The sequence below is a fragment of the Procambarus clarkii genome, chromosome 1 (genome assembly GCF_040958095.1).
Source record: "Procambarus clarkii isolate CNS0578487 chromosome 1, FALCON_Pclarkii_2.0, whole genome shotgun sequence".
In the NCBI taxonomy this organism is placed as follows: domain Eukaryota; kingdom Metazoa; phylum Arthropoda; class Malacostraca; order Decapoda; family Cambaridae; genus Procambarus; species Procambarus clarkii.
This window is the reverse complement of record NC_091150.1, coordinates 59,308,652-59,328,917: the sequence shown is the minus strand read 5'-3', so window position 1 is coordinate 59,328,917 and position 20,266 is coordinate 59,308,652. Positions and strand designations below refer to the sequence as shown.

The window sequence follows — 20,266 nt, the reverse complement described above, 5'->3', positions numbered from 1 at the left end:
GTTGAAATTGAATTGATTGAATATTCCTTCTCGCTTGTTGGGTCTCTTAGACCTACTACCGTTATTTATGCTAGTTCGCACTTCAATGAGCTTATGGTCTGAGTATGAAGTATCTGAGATTGTAATGTCTCTGATTAGTTCATCATTGTTTGTGAATAGCAAGTCTAGTGTGTTTTCGTTCCTAGTTGGTTCTGTGATCTGTTGATTGAGCGAGAATTTGTCACAGAATCTCAAAAGTTCTCTGACCTGTGGTTGATTATTTCCCGGGTCATTCCCCGCCATGATATTTGTGTTTGCCATTCTCCATCTTAGACTTGGTAAATTGATAATCTCCAAGGAAGATAGTATCTGGTGCTGGGTTTGCTAGATTATCAAGGATGTTCTCTGTGTTGTGCAATTGTTCTGTGAATTCCCCAACCGTAGTATCTGGCGGTTTATATATTAGAAAAATAATTAGGTATATTTTTAGTACCTTAATTCCAAGTACCTCTAACACCTCATTAGCTGAGTTTAGTAGCTCTGTGCATACCAGGTTCTCTTTAATATACAGACCTACTCCTCCATTTGACATAGTTTCACTATCACATCCATATAAATTATAATTTGTAATCCAGATTTTACTACCAATGTAATCTTTCGTATGAGTTTCCGTGAATGCCCCAAATATTGAGTTTGACTCTAATAGGAGGCCATTTATGAACTTAACTTTATTTCTTGATTTTGACTTTAGGCCTTGAATGTTTGCATATATGAATGATTGTCCATATTGTGTGTCACTTCTGGAAGGTTTAGGTAGTTCTCCCTCCTCTCTACCCTGACCCAGGGTGTGCTGGTCTGGCAATGTCCAGTTTTGGAAGTGGTATTGGGGGAGTGTGGTATTTTCTGTGGAATTGGGGGTGTAGTATGTGTGGGCTTGATGACGAATCGTAGTCCAGTCTTGGGCATTTTCCCCTCTCCAACCATACTCCTGTAACGTTTCTTCCAATCTGTTCCTCCCCCTGTTTCTGCCTGCCTCTAAAAAAATTCCAGGACTATTATATTGGACTTCCTCACTTATATAGCGCTGTGCACCTCTGACGTGGAAATCAGGGCAATGAAGATCGTAACAATTCTTCTCAGCAACTGAGAGTTTGCATAGCTTAGGGTAGAAATATCTACACTTTGTACCAAAACGACATCTGCCTTTCCCTATCAAGTTTCGGTATTTTCAGGGATGCATGAATGTGCATTCCGTGCCTCTGGTCCCATATCTGCCCTTTCCTTTTGCATAATATATGCAAATATTTTCATCTGTGCTTATATTGTTATTGTTTGTACCCGTGCCCAACTTGGCTACCTCTGTGGGGTTTTTGTTCTAACTTTCTCGTTTCCGCATTCTTTGTCGGTATTGCCCTTATCTTTCTCCTTGTTGCTTTCGTCTTTCTTATTTTTGTTCTAGTCCTTCTCATTTTTTCTCTCCTTATTTATATTACCAGTTTGCTCTTCAATATTGTCTTCATTTTCGTGTACCTCGACACAATGTCCTTCTACATTGCTAATTTGGCTCTCTAAACTTTCTGTCCCTGGGTTGTGTTCAGTGTTCGTTGCTGTCTTTACATACTCTGCATATATTTCTGGTAACTTTTGAGTGAATTGTAGTCTATGTACTTCAGGAATGTCATTCATTAGTTTGGTGATGTTTTCCCACATCAGTCTATCATTGTGACAGATCCAGTAGGTACCTGGGGTCAGATTCACGAAAGCACTTACGCAAACACTTACGAATCTGTCCATCTTTTCTCAATCTTTGGCGGCTTTGTTTCCAATTATTAAACAGCTAATGAGCTCCGAAGCACCAGGAGCCTGTTTATAACAATAACAACAGTTGAATGGGAAGTTTTCATGCTAGTAAACTGTTTAATAAATGAAACCAAAGAAGTCAAAGATTGAGGAAAGATGTACACTTTCGTAAGTGCTGGCGTAAGTGCTTTCGTGAATCTGGCCCCTGGTCTGTTTGCATATTGTGTTGTTAGTCCGGTACAACTCAGGTGAAATCTCGGGTTACAAATGTTACATACAATCCCTACAACACTCCTCCCATACAATCCCTACAACACTCCTCCCATACAATCCCTACAACACTCCTCCCATACAATCCCTACAACACTCCTCCCATACAATCCCTACAACACTCCTCCCATACAATCCCTACAACACTCCTCCCATACAATCCCTACAACACTCCTCCCATACAATCCCTACAACACTCCTCCCATACAATCCCTACAACACTCCTCCCATACAATCCCTACAACACTCCTCCCATACAATCCCTACAACACTCCTCCCATACAATCCCTACAACACTCCTCCCATACAATCCCTACAACACTCCTCCGAAGTGGCTTAAAGTATCTTGAAGTTATCTTGAGATGATTTCGAGGCTTTTTAGTGTCCCCGCGGCCCGGTCCTCGACCAGGCCTCCACCCCCAGGAAGCAGCCCGTGACAGCTGACTAACACCCAGGTACCTATTTTACTGCTAGGTAACAGGGGCATAGGGTGAAAGAAACTCTGCCCATTGTTTCTCGCCGGCGCCTGGGATCGAACCCAGGACCACAGGATCACAAGTCCCGCGTGCTGTCCGCTCGGCCGACCGGCTCCCCTGCCACACGTCTCCATGTTGGGTTTGTGGTGTAGAGGTTGACTGTTTCCCTATTGTCATTTATTGTTATCATAGTATAAACCTGTATTTTAAAAAGAAACACTACTCTTTAAAGAACACATGTTCTTTAGTTCAGCAGTACTAAACACAACTTTATTGGAGAACACTTGTTCTTTAGTTCAACAGAACTGGACTTATTGTGTGTGGAACCCCATAGAGCACAATTTTCAGCTAACGATACTGAACATTTCTGAACATGTATATATCTCTGTGAACGCAACCGTTCATTCAGCTGTTCAGAACAACGTAGGTTAATCATGACAAGATATGATCATTAATATGTATGATGTCATCGTAGTATGGTGCGAGGGAGGGGAGGCATTATAATGAGTGACGTGTTACCCTGAATGGCATGTGTGATGTGTTCCTCGCCCACCACCGCCTCCTCTCTCTCCCGCAGCTCGTCCCGTGGCGGTAGTGATCAGGCCGCCTGCGGAGCCGCTGGTCGAGGGCCGCCAGACACGACTGGAATGCGTGGCCGCAGGTGCCTATCCTTCCGCAATCATCGTGTGGGAGAAGACTCTGGCGGGACGCGCCACCCTGCTCAAGGCTACGGTAAGTCTTCTTCCCTAAAGCCAGACTGGGCAGCCTGGCTTGTGTAGGTCGCTTGGCAGCCTGGCTTGTGTAGGTCGCTTGGCAGCCTGGCTTGTGTACGTCGCTTGGCAGCCTGGCGTGTGTAGGTCGCTGGGCAGCCTGGTGTGTGTAGGTCGCTGGGCAGCCTGGTGTGTGTAGGTCGCTGGGCAGCCTGGTGTGTGTAGGTCGCTGGGCAGCCTGGTGTGTGTAGGTCGCGGCGCCTCAGGTGAGTCATGTCTTACTGCTCACCACTTGGGGGGAAAAATCGATTCGTGGGATTTATTAAAATATTTACAATTTAATCATTTATATTAATTTATATAGTGATTATATTTTACGTTAATTTATTGATTTCGAAGTGTACTGTATGATATTTAAAGTGGACTGTATGCTTTAAATTCCCACAAATCGTTTCCTACACATTCAGAAAGGGGTGGTTAATATATATGTATATACATATATATATATATATATATATATATATATATATATATATATATATATATATATATATATATATATATTATATATATATATATATATATATATATATATATATATATATATATATATATATATATATGGGTGGGTGTATGGGTATATGGGTACAGCTGGGTGTCCAGCACAAAGGGAACCACAGTTGAGCAGACCTGCCAACAGCCAAAAACGCCCAGATGGAGTCACCCTGCAGCCATGGAGGGAAGGTAAACAGGTCGTACAGGATTACACATGTGCTTCCACATTGGCTGATACCTATCTACGTTACAGCTCAGAGGATGGAGGTGGGCCAGCCACCTTCAGGAAGACCCAGAAAATCAGCAAGTAAAGAGACCTAGAACGTTGTTACCGGTTCGTACTGATAGGCTCTGAGACTCTGGGCGCCTGGGGTAAATGTGCACTTATGTTTTTAAAGAAGGTGGGTGACGAACTCATTGGGAAAACTAGAGACCCACGAGCGGCCAGTTTCGTGTTCCAGGGCCTCAGTGTCGCAGTTCAGAGGGGAAATGCGTGCTGTATCCTGGGTATGAAAATGGAATGTTCGTTTGTGCATAACCGCTAATCTCCGAAAGTTCTTCACCAATTGCTTTGAAAATTTCACACAACGTTCCATTCGCATCCGAGCAGGATTTTATATACACACTATATTGATGTCACGTCTGTGACTGTAAAAAACTTGTCTTCTCTGAAAACTGTGTTTTTCATGTGTTTTTCATCTGAGGGAAATCTTCGAAACCTCTTTACCGATTGCTTTGAAATTTTGACACAACGTTGCATTCGAGTAGGCGCGTCTTTTTATGAATCTACTATATACATGCCTCACCTGTGACAGGAAAAAACATGTTTTTTGAAAAACAGCGCCATCTGTTGGACGTAAGAGAAACACATTCAAATAATCTCACAAAGTTCTTCACCGATTGCTTTTAAATTTTGACACAACGTTGCATTCGAATAGGTGCATCTTTTTATATACCTGCTATATAGATGACACCCCTGTGACAGGTAAAAGCATGCGTTTGTGAAAAACAGCGCCACCTGTTGCACATGATAGCAACATGCTTCCTATACTAAATACGTCACGAATTCCATTTCAATGTTTCCGATTGCATTGATAAATTTTATTTTCATATATTTCGATTTATTTGATTTTTTATTGAATTATTTTGCGTGACATTGTGTTGGAATTGAGCTGTGTTGTTTACCATTTTGTTCATTTCGTAAGTATAAGTATAGATGCCACACCTGTGACAGGTAAAACTATGCTTTTCTTGAAAAACAGTGCCATCTGTTGCAAGTAAGAACAACACATTCTATACTAAATATGTTACAATTCAATTTCAATGTTTCTGGTTTCATTGATCAATTGTGTTTTCATATATTTTGATATAATTTCATTTTGATTTAATTATTTTGTGTGAACTGTGTTTGAATTGAGCTGTGTTGTTTACCATACCGTTCATTTTGTGAGTATTGTTTATTTGTTTATTTTTTCATATTTTCATTTCATTTTTTTTTACTGATTTTCATGTATTTCAGTGTTGGGAACATCAGATCACTTGATGTTCCCAATTTTCTGATGGGAACATCAGACCGTTTGGGAAGGCATCGGACGAGGGAGTGGTTGGGAAGACGAGGGGACGGAAGTGAGAGATGGTGGGGAGGACGAGGGGGACTAGGGAAGGGGGTAATGGTGGCGAAGGACGAGGGGACGGAGGAGTTTAAGATGGTGGGAACGAGGGGATGGGGGAATGGAAAATGGTGGGGAGGACAAAGGGACAGGGGAGTGGGGCATGGTGGGAAGGAAGAGGGGATGGTAGGAATGGGGAATGGTGGGGAGGACGAGGGGATGGGGGAATGGGGAATGGTGGGGAGGACGAGGGGACTGTGGAGTGGGGAATGGTTGGGATACCGACGAGACGGGTGAGGGGGGAAATGGTGGGGAGGACTGGGGGATAGGGAAGGTTGCTGTGGCTCAGCAACGCACATGCATTGCTGAGCCACAGCAATGCATGGCCGAGTACTGCTAGTAGATTAATAAATATAATGGTTCGCCTTATCTGAAAGGTAGTTTTGGCTTGGACAACCAGATATGATGCAAATGATAACACAAACTGATACTTCTTGTAGGTGAAGCTAGTGTCTTCCGATGTCCTGTGTTGTACCAGGTAACTGTCATTAATTCTTCTCCCCCTTCAGTTTCACCTGTCAAAAGGCACAAACAATAATAATCGTAACCTGTATGACAGCTATGTCAGGGGAAATATTGTAATTTATTAGATCAAATTTAATTAATAATTAGCTTGCTCGGGTGGCTCGTCATACATTCTAAATGGTTATTACTGGCCAACAATAGCTAGATAGAACTAGAATCAGGTATAGAACACTTCCCTTATTGTTGACGAAGATCCTGTGCTGATGATGGGACGTTTATCGTCCCGTAACACTATGTCTAGAGGGAAATAATTGTGGAGCTTGATTTTTGCTTCAGAGAGACTTTGTTTATGTTAAATTTAATGGCGGCTCCCTCTCGTCTCGGCTCAGAGAGTCACCTCTCACCGGTTCGTAAACAGTCCTTTTTATTGACAATGGGAGATAGACTTTACTTGGTTGGTAAATATATAAGATCCAATCATGTGAATACTTTTTTATTGATTCTAAAATTTTGACTGGTGTTTTAAGAGAAATTCACAAAATTATTGGCTGGTTAATTTAATGGCTACATGGCGATGAGTCCCCATTTTCGCCCGAGGAAATTTCCACTGGAGTCTCGTTTTCAATCAATGATTTGTTAGAACAAAACATCAGCAATATTATCTGTCTATTGTATTAAATGTTAGTAAATGGTGTCGGTTTTTCCAACATAATTCCCGCGAAGACGAACAAGGGTTGCAGTCCAATATTTAAAATTGACGAACACTGATACTCCTCCTTAGAATAACTATATTAATTTGATGATAGAAGTTAGTAGGGGAGCCGGTCGGCCGAGCGGACAGCACGCTGGACTTGTGATCCTGTGGTCCTTGGTTCGATCCCAGGCGCCGGCGAGAAACAATGGGCAGAGTTTCTTTCACCCTATGCCCCTGTTACCTAGCAGTAAAATAGGTACCTGGGTGTTAGTCAGCTGTCACGGGCTGCTTCCTGGGGGTGGAGGCCTGGGCCGTGGGGACACTAAAAAAGCCCCGAAATCATCTCAAGATAGTAGATGACTCACTTGTGCGTTAGTTCATACAGGACGAATGTCCCATACTAGAGTTGCAGGTGTTGGAAGTCTTTAGGTGATTTCATTTCCCTGCTAACTCTTGTGAGGCAAAATTTCTAGTCTAATTATATTTTATTTAATTTATTTGAAGACTGAATGTGATCAATTACTACAGTCAAGTATGATTCAGGGACTGCAGTGGGAACACATCTTGATTAAATAATAATTGTATCAAATCAGTCGTCGAAATTATATAGTCAACTGTGCTCTTTTGTGCTTATTTGTTGAGTTTATTTGGTTGACAAATTGGACTTTAATTTGGTTAGAGGAATGAATAGTCAATCATTAAAGTCAAGTATGGCTCTGAGACTGCAGTGGGTTCATTGACATTGGTCGCAATGACTTGTAGCTGTTTAGGCTACTGTTCACTGATTTGCCAATGAGGCTTCATGAACTTATCTCCAGCTTTAAAAGATGATATCAAGATCAACTTCTGTTGTTATAGTCAGCTGTATTCTTCTTAGTATATTTCTACTGGAGTTATAATCAGCTGACAAATTTAGATTCATATGTGCATTGTTTGTTTGCAGGCATAGGTCTCCTCAGCCTAAATACTGGGCCTGTGAGTAATTTGCCACCTGCAGAATTTATCATGTTTAAACCATGATATTTAGTTAGGCCAGTGATGAATTGGTAGTAGTAGTCTGCACCTACAAAGATTCCTACATTTGTGAGCTGATCCGACTTAATTTAATCTACCAATTTTATTCCCCTTGGGAGCCGGTCGGCCGAGCGGACAGCACGCTGGACTTGTGATCCTGTGGTCCTGGGTTCGATCCCAGGCGCCGGCGAGAAACAATGGGCAGAGTTTCTTTCACCCTATGCCCCTGTTACCTAGCAGTAAAATAGGTACCTGGGTGTTAGTCAGCTGTCACGGGCTGCTTCCTGGGGGTGGAGGCCTTGTCGACGACCGGGCCGCAGGGACACTAAAAAGCCCCGAAATCATCTCAAGATAACCCTATTTCTCAGGAATTTGGCAGTAGCTCCTAGACCTTGCACATGTAGGTCCATTCGAATTGTGTCCACCACAAAAGGTTGTACCTGGTAGATGTAGCTGCCTAATCGTACTGATGGCTGTACCATCTGGTAGACTTGAGGTCCTGTTTTAGCTAAGAACCCCGAAATATTCAATGTCACCTGGGTTACAGGCTTTAATTGTAGATCATCTGCCACTTTTTAGTGACAAATGTTCTCTGGGACGCCTTGGTCAAACAACTCACGGGTATAGACCCTGGCCCTCTTATTCTGGATGGTAAGTTGGGCAGTAGGCAAAGTCGCCATATTTGTGGGTTTTGTCGATAATACACTGATTTTCTGGTGCGCCTTACAATTGTGTACTGTGGCACAGAATTTATTTTTGTATCTCCGCACAATACTGCATGGTGGTCACCCTTGTTACACATATTACAGGTGTGTAATTGGGTCTCACACTCGTTGGTGTTGTTCCTGAGGCACCTAGTGCAATGTTGCAACTCTTTGAGTCGCTTGACACATGCGTCACAATCAGGATAATTGGTGCAGTGGTATATTGAATGTTTATCTTGGCAGAACAAACATGTTCCATAGCCTACAGTGCCCTTGGAGTCATCGTCCTGAGTGACACAGTAACTATAGGCTTGGAGGGTCCCACTGCATATGTGCCTGTTACGAACCTTACCTCCTGTGGAGGTTGGTTTCGGTTGTAAAATGTTGTTGGACACAGTGGGGAGTGTTTATTAGAATAAATCCACAGCTGAGATCAGAGAGGCCGCAAGTCGCCAGTAATACTCCGCCCAGTAAAGTAGTGCCTCCTCAGCTGGAGGTTGTCAGGAATAATGTGAACTGGAATAGCCTAACTATGTAAGGGAAAAATGGACTATCAAAAAGTATGCATGGGGAATATAGTAAATAAAATCATTAATGTGTTTGATAGCATATGTAAAGAATAGAGTATTAAGGGGCGTTGATGCAAGAGAGGGAGACGCCATCTTGACTGAAGGGGGAGGTGTATCGCTGCCGACCGATCCTGCTATTTAACGAGTTTTCTCCGGCCGTACAGTCAGATAACCCTATCCTTGTATATAACCAGGGTTGCAAAATTGGGTAGAGTAATATTACAGAAGTTGGAGAGGTTTTATTTGGAGAGTTTTAAGTTTTTTTTTTTTTTTTTTTTTTTATTTTTATAAATTACACAAATTACAAGAACACACAAAACAACGCAAACCTGTACACATCAAGTACACCAATGAAGTAACAGTACACAGGAATAAACAGTCTGTACACTAAACAATAACAGTAACCGCAAAACAAACACAAGCGCTGAACAAAATGAAAACGCATTGAAGCAATGGGCTAAACAGTACAGGGAAATAAGTGCTAAAACAGTACATGGAAACAATAGGCTAAACAGTACATATCTACATAGCAACACAGAACATGGCCAAGAAAATTACATGAAAAATAAATTAACAATAAAGTACATAAATAACATTGAAACACACCTGGAACCAATAACATAAACATACACAGACGTGGATATAGAATCACGTGCACAAAACCACGCCTACCACACACACAGAAGAACAAAGGAGCATAGGATCATACACGCGCTGCCCAGGAAAATGATATACACTAAATAAGAAGAAATTATGTACCCACACACTAAACACACTCTAAACAACAAGACAAACACACTCATACCACCCACACCACCACGGCACACCACACTGCACCCAAGCACGCAAAATAAAGGGTTACAGGCCAAAGCGAAACACGGCCACAAAAGGAACAGTAGAAAACAGTACAGCAGAAAACCCAGGCCCACGCAGGAGCCAAAACCCCCCTCAAAATCACACACCCACACGCATACGGACACAACCGGCACCCGGAGGTACGGAAAACACACCACACACACACAGGAGCAGCAGCATCTCAAGGAGGGAGACACACAAACACACGCAACCCCCGCCAAGGACACCCCAAGAAGCGGAAAGGGAGCGCATAGCAAAGCAAACCCCGAAACCCCCCAACCCCTCTAAACCCCCCCCATCAACACCCCAACCCCACCCAAGACGAGAACATCACCTTGCCACCAAGGCACCCGCCGACCCAAAGGCAACCCCACGAACATAGGCATCTGTGAACCACCGACCAAACTCCTCCGGAAAAGCGCGCTGCAACCACCACCAGGTAAACCGCATGCGCCCCCGTAAAAATCCTAAAATTCGGGCAATCCCAAAACCCTCCCGCCTCCCAACCCACACACAAAACACATAATCAGCAACCAAAACACACAATGTATTACGCACCCGCTGCGGATAAGCCGGAAAATACAAAAACAAAAACCGCAAAACATCACCCCGACAACCCGGACCACAAAACACCTCCAGGACATCCCGAAACCAGTCCACCAACCCCTGTAACCGGACACAAAAATAAAATACATGCACCTGCGATTCACATAAACCACAGTGAACACACGCCCCAGAATCCCGCAAGCCAAGCATACACAACCACTCATTTGTCGCCAGCGACAAATGCAGAACCCGAAACAGCAATTCACGCTGCTGAGGCGCCAAGAACCGTGCCCCCAAACACGACCAGATACCACCCCAATCCCAACACGGGAACAAGCCCTCCACTCGAGGCCGCACCCGGGGCAACAACACCCCATACACAGCCTTGCACGAGAAAGACAGAAACCCAGGATGGCGGCAGAGCTCCCGAAGAATCCCCACGGCCCAAGAATAAACAGGGGGGGGGTAACCAAGGCCACCTCCTGACAAACCCCCAAATCAACCAAAAAACTGAAGCGAAGCGAGCAGAAAAACACACCCAGCGTATTCAACCCCCCACCGAGAGCCAGCCCCCGACGCAACGAGACCCAGAAGAGGGCCTTGGCCTTCGTGAAAACGTCAGGAATGCCAACACCCCCCTCTCTCACCCCTAACACCAACGTCGAACGGCGCACCGGTTGATAACGCCCACACCATACATATCTATACACCACACTCTCCAAACCCAAGGCCTTCCGACGATCCAACGGGAAACATCGAGCCACAAACCAGACACGCGACAAGACCTTACACGCAACAAGCAGTCCCCTCTGATAAATCGTCAAGGGCCGACGCGACAAAAGGCCAACTGCAACACCAACCGACCGAGAGACAGCACCCCAATTCCACTCCAAGGAGCGGTCATAGGAGGCAAACCAAGTAATCCCAAGAACCCGAATCGAGGAGACCACCGGAAACCACGACCTATCCCACACCAGGCGGGAGGCCCACTCACCGATCCCCATCAACCCCGACTTCGCCCGATTAAGAACGGCCCCCGTAGCGGACTCAAACCGCAGGAGAACGTCCTGGACAGCTGCAACAGAACCCTCCGAAGCTACAAATAGAATGGTGTCGTCAGCATACCCGCAAACGGGTAGCCGGAGACCGGACGGCAGACAAGGAGGCACGATCAAGGAACACGCTTTCACCGCCCGAAAAAGAGGTTCCTGAAAAATCACATACAAAAGCATGGACATGGGACACCCCTGACGAACGGAACGGCAAATAGGAAAAAATGAGCTAAAAAACCCATTCACACAAACGCGACTGCGACTCCGGACATACAACAAACGGATCCACCCCACAAACACCACCGGAAACCCAAGCCTCTCCATAGCACTAAAAACAAACTCTAAAGACACCCGATCAAAGGCCTTGGACCAGTCCAAGCTGATCATAGCCGCCGAAAGTCGATACTCGGACGCATAGAGAAGCACGTCACGAAGTAAGGCATCGCAATGCATCAGGGCACGGCCAGGCACACCACAAAATTGCTCCATAGAGACCACCGACGCAACGACACCCCGACATCGACGCGCTAAAACCTTAGAAAGAATTTTATAATCAACATTTAAGAGCGTAATAGGCCTCCAATTGGAAAACAACTGCAAATCGCCCGGCTTCGGGAGTAGCCGCACGATCCCGTCACAGAAGGAATCAGGCAGAGCACCCAAACGCAAACACGCCTGCACCACTTCCAAAAGCACCCCCCCCAGCACATCCCAAAAGGTAAGGTAGAACTCAATGGGCAGGCCATCCGCACCCGGCACTCTCCCAGAACGAAACGACCGAACCACCTCCAGGAGCTCCACCGTGGAAACATCCTGCACCAACCGGGCACACTCCGAGCGCGACAAACCGGGGAAGCACCTGTCCAAAAAGGAACCCGCGAGCACACTATCACCATGCACCTCCCCATAGAGTGCCTCCAACTCCCGCCGTGCGGTAAGCAGAACACCCTCTGTGCTAGAAAGCACAGACCCATCAGGCCGCCGAAGGCCCTGGAGAAGAACGGAACCCCTAGCAGCCTTCTCCCTCCCTAAAAGAAAGGGAGAGAGCCTCTCCCCATCCACCCGCTCAGCTACACGAGCACGCACGCGAACACCGTCAGCCAACACCGCACGCAAATCACAAATACGCTCCTTACACTCAGCAATCTCACTAAAGCAGTCAACCCCAGCATTCAACCGCACATATAAAGAAGACAAACGCGCCTGAAGGAACCGCAGCAGACCAAACCTCCCGGCAGCCTCCCGCTTAGCAACAATCCCAAAAAACCTCCGACACTCCACCTTACACCACTCCCACCAAACGAACAAAGAGGAGAAATCAGCCTTCCGGGCAACGATGCCAACCCACCAGGCCCGAAACTGCGCACAAATACGTGGACAACGCAATAACCGACAATTGAGTTTCCACCACCCAGGCCCCACCCGCACCTGACTCCGGACACCAACCCGGACAACCACCATACAATGATCCGAGAAAGCCACCGGGACCGTGCGAAAATCAAAAACCGAACACTCCCCACCAGAAACATAGAACCTATCCAACCTAGAACTCGCCCCACGCGCAGCGAAGGTATACTCCAACGAGCCGCCACACAAAACAGCCGCATCGCGAAACCCGCACGCACGCAAAACCTCAATTAAAGCGGCCGAAACATTCCGAGGGTGAGCACTAGAGCAATCCCTCACACACGTAACACAATTAAAATCCCCCCCAAAGATCAAATCCCGCGTATCATGCCGCAGGTATGGCAAAAGCCCCTCCCGAAAAAACAGCTCCCGGTCCTGACGATGCGCCACCCCAGAAGGGGCGTACACTGTCAAGAACGGAATCACAACCCCCAAATACCCAGCCCGAACAAACAAGACCCGCCCATCTTCATCCATTTCCGTGTGAAGCACGGAAATGGATGCCCTCCGCGAAAACAACATCAGCGTTCCCCCAAAGGACGTCCTCGGCGGGTTCAGCACAACATGATACTCAGCACACAACCCCTGCAACACAGACACATCCCGAACATTGTGCTCTTGGATCAGAGCCACATCCACCCGCTGCTCCCGAAGCACATCCACAAGGCCCAATTGGACCGCCAAAGCATTCAGACCACGAACATTCAAAGACGCACAAACAATAGCAGGCGCCATCGAACCCATTAATGACCCCCAGCCCCTCCAGGACCACCAGAGGGCACAGAGCCACCCACTGCAGAGGCGCCGTCAGCATCCTGAGGCTCAAACTGCCGCCGTTCCACCGTCGGGGAACCCACCATAATGCCTGGCCTCTGATCCCGCAGGAGGCGGACAGTGCCGGCATCACCCAGCGAAGCACGCCGAGACCCCGCTGCCACTGACCAGGTATCACCAACGTCCACCACCGACGAGGAATTCCTGCTGCCAACCGGCACTGCATCACTTCCGGAATCCATATCAGACACAGGAGAATTAGGAGGAGGAGGGGGGGCACCACCCAAGGCACAACTCCGCGAAGCCTCAATCCGTTTGCCAGGGGGCTCTCGACTGCGTGAGCGCGCCCCCGCAACGCGCTTCCGGCGAGGAGCATGGGAGGTCAACGCCCCCTCCTGGCACGCACCCGCAGGGGGAGCAGAAGGCGGACTCGCATTGCATGCAACAGGAACGCCGGCACCAACGACGACGCTCCCATCACCCTCAGTGAAAGCATCGCCCACAACGGAAGGCACCGAGACGACACTCCCAACACCTCGCCCATTCACCAACGAAGCACCAGGAACAGGATGCACCTCCACATCCACCGGAAGTAGAAGACGGGAATCAGGAGCAGCCACGTCCTCCACCACAGCTGGCACAGAAGACACGATAGGCACAGACGAACCAGCAGGCACAGCAGTCGCAGGTGCACCACCAGGCACAACAGTCGCAGGTGCACCACCAGGCACAACAGTCGCAGGTGCACCACCAGGCACAACAGTCGCAGGTGCACCACCAGGCACAGCAGTCGCAGGTGCACCACCAGGCACAGCAGTCGCAGGTGCACCACCAGGCACAGCAGTCGCAGGTGCACCACCAGGCACAGCAGTCGCAGGTGCACCACCAGGCACAACAGGCGCAGGTGCACCACCAGGTACAGCAGTCGCAGGTGCACCACCAGGCACAGCAGTCGCAAGTGCACCACCAGGCACAGCAGACGCAGGTGCACCACCAGGCACAGCAGACGCAGGTGCACCACCAGGCACAGCAGTCGCAGGTGCACCACCAGGCACAGCAGTCGCAGGTGCACCACCAGGCACAGCAGTCGCAGGTGCACCACCAGGCACAGCAGTCGCAGGTGCACCACCAGGCACAGCAGTCGCAGGTGCACCACCAGGCACAGCAGTCGCAGGTGCACCACCAGGCACAGCAGTCGCAGGTGCACCACCAGGCACAGCAGTCGCAGGTGCACCACCAGGCACAGCAGTCGCAGGTGCACCACCAGGCACAGCAGTCGCAGGTGCACCACCAGGCACAGCAGTCGCAGGTGCACCACCAGGCACAACAGTCGCAGGTGCACCACCAGGCACAACAGTCGCAGGTGCACCACCAGGCACAACAGTCACAGGTGCCCCACCATTCACACCCCCACGCCGAGGACCAGCCAGGGATGCACCATCCTCACGGAGGGGGGGAAAATCCCCCACACTGAATACAGAAGCAGTCTCCAGTCGAGGAATCTCACACTGGGCAGCGTCATGGCCCTCCTCCCCACAGCGGAAGCACGTGCGGGCCTGCCCTGGATAGAAAACCCGGAACGGAAGACCACAGCACATAACCTTGGAGGGGATGGGCTCCTTGAGGCGCATATGCAGCGTGCGAGTACCCAGCCGGAGGCCCCGCAGCCGCCCGGCACTAAACAAGTTGTACCGATGACGCAACACCATACCATACCTCGTAAACACAGAAGAAAGCTCCACCTCTGGAAACGTAACAGGTACCCCGTGCACGCTCACAAAGGTCAGTGGACCCCACGGATCAGAGACAGTCACAGACACAGCCGAATGAGGAAGGGGAGTCGTCCGCTCGTTCCAACACCCCACAAACCGCTCGTATCCAGGTGACGTGGCAAACGTCACCGCCACGCGAGTGGGAGAAAATTTCTCGAGACCGAGGAGATCTTTAACATCCACCTGAAGGACATCCAAAAGCGCAGCCGCCACTAGTTCCCAATCCACCGGTGCAGAGAACTCCAGCCGAGCAGTATTCACACGGCGGATGCGGCCACCACCAGCCGCCGCCATATTGCTGACCTCCGCCTCAGTCAGCTGGCGCCCCACAGCAACGAGCAACCACCACCAGTCAGCGACAAACAGCTACTGGCAGCCAGAGCCCGACGTCCACGCCCCCCAGAGGCAGAGGACGGACCAAGAGTTTTAAGTTGGAGAGGTCCAGGTTTCCTAGAGGCTAAAATATATATGTCATTGGATGATAGCGGTGGTGGCTGGGTGCACGGTACCAGGTATGGGACAGTGAGCCGTGGGGTGGTCAGAGCCACTTGAGGTTATAATACATAGTGATCTTATGTTGTGAGGAAAACGCCTTGTTGAATGTATTCCTGTGTGACTTATATGTATAAATTTGTGACTTGTGTACTAGGCTGTTTTCCTTACTCCTTACTCTCTAGACAACATTTTAAGGACCACCACCCCCAAATTCTAGATAGCTCTCCTTGACAACAAAATCGTATCACTACTGATAACATCAGTAAGACACAGGCCCATGAAAGTGCCCACACTGCCTTGGTTCCACTTTGGTGTGGAAATAGTTTGATTAGATTTATTTAGAGTAGCCTTTGTACTCTGAGGTTTATTATTATTGGTTTCTGAAGGTTTACTTGGTGGTTTTAATTTGTCATGTGTACGTAGTTGATGAATTTCTGACTGTAAACCCTCAGATATTTCACTAAATAATAATTTATATAGAGAGACACTCAATACTTTTATTGTAGAGAACACTTATTTGTCTCAATGTGTCCATAGGTATTTTTCTCCTGGACAATTATTTTCAAGATGCACTCAGCTTCGGTTGTATTGGCCATTAGGCTGATGGCCTTGATCATGAATTCTACCTTCAGTTTAAATACTTGGAGTGAATCAGCTGAAGCCTCCAGTGAGGGTAAATGCAACATCTCATGAACAAAGAGTGATGTTCTTACTTTTAGATCAGCATAATTATCCTTGAGGAGTTGTACTGCGAAGTTATAGCCGTCGCTAGTTATCCTCAGATGGGATACTAGTGATTTACCTTCACCTGATAATTGACCTTGTAGGATAAGAGAATTTATTACTCTTGGGTAAAAGTGGGATTTAATCCACAAGGGCTACGAATTAGTTAAAAAATTTGTCAAAATCTTCCTCGTCTTTTCCTGAGAAAGTGGTTAAATTAATTGGAGGGAGTCGAGCTTCAGTTTGACTCGGATTAGATGAAACTGTTGATGTTGCCTCGTTCTGGGCAATTATTTTGATGAAAGGATCCAACCTGGCCTGAGTATCATCCTCATATTGGGCCATGGTGTCCATAATATCATCTCATTCTTCAGTGATTAAATTAGTGTTGGCAAGTTCTGCTAGATACTTTTCTATCTAACACTTAACTTGCTCAAATTTACTTAGTGCTACTTCAAAATAGGTTTCTAGTTGCACATTATCGACTGGGAGACTGTTGAGACAGATCATTGCACTTATTAATCTGTCTTGTTAAGTGGCCCTTAAGTCCTGTCAGGGTCTGTTTTAATTTCTTTAGCAGCCATGCTAGCTGTTTGATTAGTATTTACAGGGCTTATAACATTGTTACTAATGTAACTAGGATACTCACTCATGAATTCCAAGCAAGCACTGATTGTAGTAGCCTAGGTTAAAATTTTCAGTCAATAGGCTTAAATCCTACCTCCTTGGAGGTTAATATATAAAATAATATATATGTATAATCATACACAAATGATTTAAGTGGTAATCAGTGTCAATGTTGGAGTACTTCAAGTTAATTCTTCAATATCACCCTTAGTTAGTACAGAGACACTTAATAACACTCAAAGGTTAAATGATTATAGGTAAACAATTATAGGTACACAACACAACTCGTGTTAGTATAAATCACACCCGAAATAAAGTCTGCACAATTAGTTAATGGTGCTAGGTAGTATAAATCACACCCGAAATAAAGTCTGCACAATTAGTTAATGGTGCTAGGTTGTTCAATTTAGTACAACTAGACTATGGTAATAAATGGGACTAGGTTGGGACAGTATTTATTTCAACTAGTCAATTGTAATATCCAACCCTTAAGTGGGATGACAATTAGTTGAATTAAATATAACATTTCGTAGTAAAGACTAGTGCAATACTTATGTTGAATAATTCTCTACTCAAAATAAACCATATACACAATTGGTGTTGTTAGCCGCTTATTAACTTCTACAATTATTTTGAAGTATTATTTCCTATATTAGTCACTTCGCGAAATTAAACACCACAAGTTTAGTGTAAATAAACTCGGCGAAGGCGTCGGCAAAATTAGGCTGGGTTTAATTTATGCGGTGTCACTCTGTGGATATAACTCTCCACGAATTTGGAGGTTAAACTCTATGAAACTGCTGAACGGCTAGGCTTCTGGTGGCCAGTCTGAGACTGGCTTTATTTGTTGATATTATATTGTTTATTGATTTATTGCACTAGTTTATTTAATTTGATGGACCAGTGTAGCATCTCTGGTTCATCCAGTTCGTTCAGGACCATTATGTGGGGGAAACTAACTCATAGGATTTATTGATTTATTTATAATTTATTAATGTATATTAATTGTTATAGTGATTATGTTTACATTAATTTATTTATTTAGAAGTGGACTGTATGATGTTTAATTGGACTGTATGATTTAAATTCCCACAAATCGTTTCCTACGCATTCGTGGGTTTATTATTTACATATATAGTCTATCAGTAGAAATTATCGATTTTTTTATGATTTTTTCTACCACAGATGTGGCAACAGATTTACAATGCTAACTAGCATATATACATTTTCTTCTGTCCTCCATGGACAGGGTGAGAGATTTGTCAAACATATAGTTCAGGGATTTATTGAACAATCAACCACAGAAGGTGATTGTAGTGTTTTTAAAATGCTAGGCTAAGCTACATACGTAAATACATAGATACACAGATTTATGTATGCTACATAAAGTGTTCGGTGTGCCTTTTACATATACATTATTGTGCATTTACAAAGGTTAAATGTAATTCTGATCAGCTTCCACATATACTTTATACATATACATACACACATGCACACACACACACACACGCACACACACACACACACACACACACACACACACACACACACACATATATATATATATATATATATATATATATATTAGTATATTTTGGTAGCAGTCTTTCCTGTAGACATATATTATTAAATATGACCGAAAAAGTAAGATTAATAATTCTAACACGAATTTTCTCAATCTTTCGTACATTGCTTCACTGTTGGAGGTAAATCAAAAATCACTTCTCCAAAATTCATTTTTATTTCTAGTCTGACGCGACACGGGCGCGTTTCGTAAAACTTATTACATTTTCAAAGACTTCACAAATACACAACTGATTAGAACTTACGTCTCTCTGATATTATATCTACATTTGAGTGAGGTGGGAAGGGTGATGTGGCATTAACACAAGACAGAACAGGAGGGGATATTAATAGGGTATTAAAAGTATCAACACAAGACAGAACAGAAACAATGGGTATTGAATAGAAGTGTTTGTAGAAAGCCTATTGGTCCATATTTCTTGATGCTTCTATATTGGAGCGGAGTCTTGAGGTGGGTAGAATATAGTTGTGCAATAATTGGCTGTTGATTGCTGGTGTTGACTTCTTGATGTGTAGTGCCTCGCAAACGTCAAGCCGCCTGCTATCGCTGTATCTATCGATGATTTCTGTGTTGTTTACTAGGATTTCTCTGGCGATGGTTTGGTTATGGGAAGAGATTATATGTTCCTTAATGGAGCCCTGTTGCTTATGCATCGTTAAACGCCTAGAAAGAGATGTTGTTGTCTTGCCTATATACTGGGTTTTTTGGAGCTTACAGTCCCCAAGTGGGCATTTGAAGGCATAGACGACGTTAGTCTCTTTTAAAGCGTTCTGTTTTGTGTCTGGAGAGTTTCTCATGAGTAGGCTGGCCGTTTTTCTGGTTTTATAGTAAATCGTCAGTTGTATCCTCTGATTTTTGTCTGTAGGGATAACGTTTCTATTAACAATATCTTTCAGGACCCTTTCTTCCGTTTTATGAGCTGTGGAAAAGAAGTTCCTGTAAAATAGTCTAATAGGGGGTATAGGTGTTGTGTTAGTTGTCTCTTCAGAGGTTGCATGGCTTTTCACTTTCCTTCTTATGATGTCTTCGATGAAACCATTGGAGAAGCCGTTATTGACTAGGACCTGCCTTACCCTACAGAGTTCTTCATCGACTTGCTTCCATTCTGAGCTGTGGCTGAGAGCACGGTCGACGTATGCGTTAACAACACTCCTCTTGTACCTGTCGGGGCAGTCGCTGTTGGCATTTAGGCACATTCCTATGTTTGTTTCCTTAGTGTAGACTGCAGTGTGGAAACCTCCGCCCTTTTCCATGACTGTTACATCTAGAAAAGGCAGCTTCCCATCCTTTTCCGTCTCGTAAGTGAAACGCAGCACGGAACTCTGCTCAAATGCCTCCTTCAGCTCCTGCAGATGTCTGACATCAGGTACCTGTGTAAAAATGTCGTCAACATACCTGCAGTATATGGCCGGTTTCAAGTTCATGTCGACTAAGACTTTTTGCTCGATGGTACCCATGTAGAAGTTTGCAAACAGGACACCTAGGGGAGAACCCATGGCGACCCCATCTACTTGCTTATACATG

At 45.7% G+C, this 20,266-nt stretch overlaps 1 protein-coding gene across 1 annotated transcript in view; it reads left to right on the top strand.

Moving 5' to 3' along the window:
• The window catches only part of LOC123755425 (synaptogenesis protein syg-2), a 773,573-nt gene that overhangs the window by 157,383 nt on the left and 595,924 nt on the right, over positions 1-20,266 (top strand). Inside the window, exon 4 of the mRNA XM_069312426.1 lies at positions 3,103-3,257. Within this exon, the coding sequence (XP_069168527.1) occupies positions 3,103-3,257 (155 nt within the window). The remainder of the gene's footprint in view (positions 1-3,102; positions 3,258-20,266) is intronic.